The following is an 8,049-nucleotide window of genomic DNA, read 5'->3' as shown; positions in this document are numbered from 1 at the left end:
CATTTTGTCCCCGTGCCCATCCTGCCTTTCCATCCTCCTTTGTCAGAATGCATTTTCTTCTCCCCCTTACTTCCCCATAGCTTTCCGATGATGAGAGCGACTTGGAGGTCTCTTCTTTGGAAGATCTCCCCCAGGACCTGGACCAGAGAGGGAAACCGAGGCCCTTGTCTCACTCGAAGCTCCCGGAGAAGTTTGGCACCAGCGCTTGGAGCCCTGGCTGGTGATCCCACCCCAGAGCCTGGCTGGTTGGAGAACCAGTCTTGTCATGGGTCTCGGGCCGGCTGACGTCCCACCCCACCAGAAGAGGCTGCTGAGCCTCTTGTCTTCATCAGTAACCAAGAGGTCTTCTCCCTTGGAGAGAAGCGAAGCGGAAGATGGATATGATTTCGCCCCTCTCACCCGTGAGGGACCCTGCCTGAGAGTGCCAGGGAGGCCTGGCTGGGTGCCCTCAGGCCCCACGGCTTGAGAAAAGGTGTGCTAGGACCTCTGAGCAGTTTTCTTCCTTCACCTCCATGTTCACTCCAGACCGAAAGGGTCCATTGGGTCTCTGTTCCCAGCATTTGTAAACCTGTGGGAACACTGTGGAGATGGGTCTTATATGGGGTCCTTTTGGGGACACATACCTCAGTCAGCCATTCAGTGACTGATCGAAAGTCATTTACTGAGTACTTGCTCTGTGTCCGGTCCTCCTTTGCAGAGTGGGGGTATAGGGCAGAGGCGGGAAGAATGGGATAGTAATCTAGTGACAGAGATTAGGGTGTTGTGGGAGCATAGGAGGGGCCACCCAGTACAACCTGGGGTGACCATCCCATGGTTGATGTCTGGCAGGGCTTGCTCATTGGTGGGAGGAAGGAAGGCACCTTGACCGGGGCCTCATATCCCCAAAGGACTGCAAATTTAATTTTTGATATTATTTCCAAAATTAAGTTATATATAACCGCTGTATTTTTTTTTTCATGTGGAAAGCTTTCATTTATTATATTGCAAACATATAAATATAATACAATGTTTATAACTCTCTGGTATTTCTTCATTATTTTTGGAACTTCAGCAGGGGTTGGGTGGGGGGTGAAGCAAGCTACACCTCAGTTGTGTCAGTTTAGGACCTTTGGGATGCAGTTGCCAAGATGGAGCTGGGAGTGCAAGAGGTTTGTTGCGGGGGTCACACCTGTGAGAGGAGAAGGTGGAGGAAGCGGATGGGCCAGGGAAAGCCTTCAGAGTGCAATGCAGGTCTGACCACTGTGAGAGGGGAGAGAGGAGGAAGCAACGGGCAGGGGGAACCCCCAAATCCCCATACAGGGCTAACATCTTGCCAACCCACTGAGAGCTCCAGGCATGAGCTGCCCAGCATGGAGTCTCCATTGGGCAGAAATGACCAGGTCCTGGTGTCCTTACCCTGCTCAGCCATTGGCTGGGGCAGCCTAGACGGAATGAGACCTTGATTGGAAAGCTGAGATCAGCCAACTTCATTCTTCATAGTTGAACAGCAGTTTTTTTCCTGAAAGGACATCCAGCCCTGCACCTCCATGCCTCACAAGCAGAGGGAACGGCATGACGAGCCCACATCCCTAACACCCAGCTTTACTGTTATTAACTTAACTCATGGCCAGTCTTGCTTCATCTGTCTCTCCCTGCTACTTCGGGTCTCTCCCTATCCCCAGCTCTCCGTCCAGGCTTCTTTGACCTCTGGGTGATCCTGACATCTAGAATAGACCCTGATGTTCTAGTAGGAGGAACAAGGGCAAGTGAAGGAGGATAGGCATTGCAGGGGGCAGAGGGGACCTGGAATGGGGAAGGTTTGATGGTGTTATGGTATGAGGCTGTTCAGTGAGGCCAGAGCACATCTTCTGAAGGTCTTTATGTGGATTTTTTTCTCTCTCACTTCAATGTCTTGGGAGCAGCTCTGAAATAAATTAAATTGTACCGAGGTCCTTGCCTCAGGCTCTGCTCTCAGGGGGAACCCAAGTGTAATAGACATATGTGCATGTGTGTTTGCACATGCACACACACACTGGTAGTAATTACCAGTGAGAATGACTCTGTTCCTGAATATTCATTATTAAGTTATATGATTCCGACTGTGTTTTCTATCTACTTTGGAGACTAACATTAGTTTTGGATTTCTATGCTATTTATCCTTCCCTATTTTCAGATACATTTAAAAAAAATTTTTGGCAAGATTTATAGGAACTTTGGAACATATGTATATGATTCAGGGTTCTTCTCCATAGAAACAGAGCAATAGCATGTATATAGGGATTTAATTTAGGAAGTGGCTCATGAGGTTATGGAGGCCAAGAAGTCCCAAGGTTTACCCTCCATAGAACCAGGAAAGCTGCTGGTGTCAGTCCTGGAGTGCATGGGCCCAAGAACTAGGAGCTCCAATGGTCAAGGACAGGAGAAGATGGGTGTCCTAGGTCATGCAGGAGGAGCTAATTGGTTCTTCCTCTGCATTTTTCTTCTATTTGGGCCCTTGGTAGACAGGACGATGCCCACCCACACTAGTAAGGGCAGGTCTCTACTCAGTCTACTGAATCAAATGCCAATGTCTTCTGGAAACATCCTGAGAAACCCACCCAGAAATAATGTTTTGCCAGAAGTCTGGGCATCCCTTAGCCCAGTCAAGTTGACACATAGAATTAACCACCACAATATGTAAGATATTAAATTATTTTAAAATTATATAAACAATAAGACTGATACAGAACAATTAAAAAACACAGATAAAAAGAAAAATAAATTTGAGCAACTCCTAAATCTAGAGTCAATTACCATTAACATCTGGGTATATACATGTACGAATTAAAAAATATATATATCTCCTTCCCAGAGTTCAACTATATTTATTCTTTAGCTTGATTTTCCTTCCTGAAAATAGATTATAAGTGCCCTTATATCAATACATATGTATTAACATAATTATATTTAATGGCCACATAGTATGACAAAATAAAGATTACAAAAATTTAACCAGGCATTTTCACTTTGGGCCTTTGATAAATCACGACATGATAAATAAATGTGTATATACAACTTTGTGCACTTAGTAAAGATTTCCTTAGAATCAAGGTTACTGGACCAGTATAATAATGAAAGCCAGCACTAAATGCCAGTCTCTGGTCCAAGTTTCTTATGGCTGTCCAGTGATTGAACCTCATAACGACCCTTTGAAGTGGTGCCACTGTCGCAGTCACTTTACAACTAGGAACTGAGACAGAGCAGTTAAAAAACTTGCTTTGAGTACTGTCACCGGTAAGTGGTTCCACTGGGATCTGACCTAGGCTGGCTGGCCCTGGAGCCCTGGCTCCTCACCATGTACTTTTGGGGATTTTTGTTACATGTTGCCCGTTAACCGCTCTCCAGGATACCTGAGCCAATTTAGTCTGGGTTGGCAGTGCTCATTTTTGCATTCCCTTGCCACCAGGGGGTATCGTTCATCTCTAAATGTTTGGACAATGTGATAAGTAAAAAAATGAAACCTCGCCTTTGAAAAAATTTATATTTAGTTTTCTTCTAATGTATAATTCTTTTTGCACATTCACATCGACTATTTCTATTTCTTCTCTTACAAATTATTATACTCTTAGTCCTTATTTTTTTTCAGTTGATGTAATCAGTTTTTCCTTGTTGCTGTTTTATCTTTATTATGGAACATTTCAAGCATATATAAAAATAAAGGGAATGTATAATGGCTTCTGTGTCCTCATTGCTCGGCTTTAACAATTGTCAACACATGGTCACTCTTATTTCCTGTGAACTTCTTGCCAACACCCTCCTGAATAATCATATTATTATATCTACAAATATTTCCGTATGTATCTAAACTATACTTCCTTTTCAAAATAACCATTATACTACCACCACCATACTAAAACAAAAATCAATAATATCTTCTAACCATCATCTAATATCTATTCAGTGTTCATATCTTCTACTTTCCTATACATGTTTAAGTCTCTTTTAACCTATAGATTCCTCTTCCTCTTTCTCTTCCCTTCTTTCCTTCCTTTCATCCCTCCCTCCTTCCTTTTCTCCCTCGTAATCTTAATATTTTTGTTGCTGAAGAAATTGGATTATTTGCCTTTTAGAATCCCCCCTAGATTGGACTTTGCCAAGTGTTATTTAATATATTCCTCTTCCCCTGAACTATCTGTAAATTTGCAGATAGTTCAGGGGAAGATCTAATATTTAGATCTAAATATTTAGATCTAAATACTTGATCAGGTTCAGCTTTTTTGATTTTTGATTCTTTTTGACAAGACGCTATCAGTGGTAGTGTGCACTTTAATCAGGAGGCGCAGTGATGCCTGATTCCCTCTTTTCATGGTGTCGATGTTTAAGATTGCTTAAACCTACCTACTGATTAGGAATTTCTAAAATTTTGGTATTCTATCATGCCATTGGCATTTACTAGCTGGAAAACTTTTGTGAGGAGAAATTCCCAATATCAAACTGTCTGGTTGCCTGGAGGTATAGTTTATATGGGGAAGAAAGCTGAGGGATTGAGTCTTTCCCTTTCCAAAATAATGAGTTGGTTTCCTACTAACATCCATAGGTACCATATAAACTCATATATTTAAATATATTTGATTTCTTGAAATTGATTGTAGATGTTATCCTTATTGATGTTAAGATAGTCCCATCTTTGACCAATGGGTACCCCTTCAAGTTGGTTCCTGGGTCCTTTTGAATGACCTTAGCAGTCTGATAGCTTCCTTGCTACCTGGTATGAAAGATGATCCAGGCTCATACTGTGCATTTCCTGCCTCAAACCCAAAATCAGTAGTTTCTTGAGGGAATCCTTGTTTCTTTTAGAAAAAAATGATATAGACACAATTTGAGTGCCAGGGGTGCTTTTTGCTGCTCGTCTTGTCATTATTTCTAATCTCTTTCAGTGGACAGAGATAGGAAATACAGTTAGGAAAATATGATTTCATATTAGTATTTCTCATTCAAATTCAGGACTACAGGATTTTACTCTATTTCATTGATCTATCTATTTCTTCTTTCTTCCACGGCAGAAGTCCTAGCTCGTAATACCACAATCGCAATCTCAGAATACTAATAAATATCAACGCTATTGTCCTCAATATGAATATTGAAAACCGGTTTAAGATTTGTTATTGTTATTTTTTGGAGTTCATTTTGTCTTTAGGGTATATTCCACTAGGGATGCCCAGTTAAATTACTGTGTTTTAAAATTATTTCAAATAGTTTCTCTCTGTGGTTATGCTGTGAAATGAATACATAATTAGATTTGCTTCTTCATTTCACTTTTAACTTTTAGAAGTTTTATTTTCATTATTTAATTTGCTTCATGTTGCTTTTAAGAATTATTTACACATATTAGAAATATTAATCCATTATCATACATACTAATTTTTCCTTTTTAGTGGTCATTTGTCTTTTAATTTTATGAATTCATTTCTATAGAAAGGTTTTAAATTTTTATATCTAATCAATGTTTTACTTTATAATTTCTGCCTTTAGTGTCAGAATTAGGAAGGTATTCTTCATTCCAACATTAATACATGTTCATTTACATTTTCTTTTATTTCTATTAAATGTTTTAAAATACGAATACTTAATATATCTAGACTTTTTTGGGGGGTGTTAGCTGTGACTGAAGGATCTATTTTATTTTTTTTCCAAATAGCCGGTTTTCTCAACATCTTTACTTGACAATTCATTCTTTCTTCACTTTAAAAAATATCTCCTTTATCAAATGTAAATTATGATATGTGCTTGAGTCCATTTCTGGACATTCTATTAATTCCATTAATGTGACTGTTCTGGCACTAGTATTGTAGTGTTTTTAATCATTGAAATTTTATCATCTTGCAAGACACAAATGCCCTGATTATTTTTCTCTTTCAGAATTTCTATATGGGCTATTTTTTTATAGTTGAAATTATATCATAGCCTTATGAAGGCATCCTAATCCTCATGTATGGATAAACAAATAAATATGGATGGCTCTGACATGTGTCTTCATGGAATCCTAATTAGAACTTATTTGAGGCTGGTTCTTGGCAAAGCTCTATTTTGGACTTTAATTGGGGTGTCTTTTGAAAACTTCTAAGTAGAATGTCCCATTCTTCAAGTCTTGTTCTGGATTCTCATCTGGCTGGCTCTTTGTAAGGTAGGAGTGTAAATTCCTGGTAATGTAGGGCGGCAGTGCACTGTAGGCACTGCTAAAAATGTTTAACAGGTGATCTGAGGTTATTAACTTTTATTTTGCCAAGTAAGAACGTAAAAGAAATTATTACAACAGTCCACCTACTAGCACTATTATTTTATAAAAGACACTTTAATACCAGCAGAATAAGATTGAGCTAATCTTAAAGGACAGAGTTTTCCAGGAAGAGACAATTGGCCCCTCATAATGACCTCCCACTTCATTTTCCTCACCTCACCTTGGACAAATGAAAACTTGATATGAACCGACTCTGGTCCACAGCCTGGCACTTGGGAACCACTGCACTGGTTTGTGTCTATGGACCATACCTGCTCTTACATTTCGCGATTGCATGATTCAATATGAAAAGAGGAAATTTAATTAGCTGTATCTTCTGAGGTAACTAAATAATGAACTTACCTTATAGAAATAGGGGTGACATTGATTTTAAGTTTAGGTTTATAGTTAGAACCCCCAAAAAGTTTTTTACCACCTACAAATCTGAATTCCCAGTTTAGCGGGGAGAAGATGCTTTGGTCTTGTGGCTGGAACCTGGTAGTGGTGTGTAGCTGAAATAAAGATTAAGACCATTTGGACTTTGGAAAAATCTAAAGTGAAATGCCTATTTAAATAAGATGATTTATATACTATACTCTAACTCTAAGTTGATAAGAAATCTAAGTAAAGCCACCTCTTAAGTCAACAGAACCTCGAATGTGATTCTGTATTTTCTTCTCTTCCCTGTGTCTCCCTGCCAGTGTCTGAGGGAAAATACAAAGACTCATCAAGTCTTCTCTAGACTTAGGAGGAAAGGATGTCGAAGGACTCGTCCGGCACCTGCATGGCCTGCTCTACATATTTTCATGCCTGTGGAGGTGTGGTGTAGGCTCAACATTTAGAATAATAGAATCAGAGCTGCCAGGCACTAACATTTGCTAAGTTCTGTAGGGAGGAGGTGTTGCCGACCCTTGTATCAGTTGTGTCTGCAGAGAGCAGACATTTGCCATCTGAAAAGGTGAACTGGGTCAATTCCAAGTCAGTTATTGTGCCAGGAGTGTCTTCATAGGCATGTCCCCTAATGACAACATAAAAGAGAAGAACTAACCTAAGCAAGGAGCCAGGAAAAAAAAAATTCCCAAAGGCTAGAAAGGACTCAAAATAAAGGTCAGGGGGTGGTGAATGGAAGGACCTGATCCAGGATGATATAATAATCTGGATTGTTCCTCCACTGCCAATAGCTGGTCATTGTTAGCTTCTTGTGGAAAATGAAGCTGCATTTCATACTCAAAAGAGCCCATCAATGGGATGGATCAAATGGGTGGTCTGAAGGAGTAGGGAACTGCCCACTGCTCACTGATTCTGTGATTCTGACCACAGTCAGAGATCTTATAGAGGAGATAGGTGAGAACTTGGGCCTCATAGCTGATTACTAAGGGTCCCTTGAACCCAAAGACTCAACAGCCTTTTCTTTGCATTGGTTCAGCACAATAGCAACACAGAGAAAGTGCTTTGATTTCCTGGACCAGAACTGGTAAGTTAGCTTAAAGGTTGCTACTGCTTCAGTTTTATTTTGTGCAGGATCAGCTGGTGCCTACCACACAGTGGCACTGTGGGCCACAAAGTGGATGGCTACACAAGGACTTTTTAATGACGTGGACTTCTTTGTAAGAGGTAACTAGAATCTTCCAGCCGGCACCACCACTCCAAGACAGATGGGCAGGAATTGGCAAATTGTCTATGCAGCCAGGCAACTCCCTTATGATTACAAAAAACAAAAAAACAAAACCCTTTAAAGATGGGTTATAGAACAGAAACTTGTATTGTTTTCCTGCTTACCTTCGTGCTGCCAAGGCCTCGCTGAGAGCCTTGCA

At 40.3% G+C, this 8,049-nt stretch overlaps 1 protein-coding gene across 1 annotated transcript in view; it reads left to right on the top strand.

The window, feature by feature from the left end:
• The window catches only part of DZIP1L (DAZ interacting zinc finger protein 1 like), a 41,488-nt gene extending 38,854 nt beyond the window's left edge, over window positions 1-2,634 (top strand). Inside the window, 1 exon segment of the mRNA XM_023538375.1 lies at window positions 81-2,634. Coding sequence (XP_023394143.1) covers window positions 81-224 — 144 coding nt within the window. The 3' untranslated portion in view covers window positions 225-2,634.
• Window positions 2,635-8,049: the final 5,415 nt, after the last annotated feature.

This window comes from Pteropus vampyrus, unplaced genomic scaffold (genome assembly GCF_000151845.1).
Source record: "Pteropus vampyrus isolate Shadow unplaced genomic scaffold, Pvam_2.0 Scaffold220, whole genome shotgun sequence".
NCBI lineage: Eukaryota > Metazoa > Chordata > Mammalia > Chiroptera > Pteropodidae > Pteropus > Pteropus vampyrus.
This window is presented reverse-complemented; position numbering and strand designations above follow the sequence as displayed.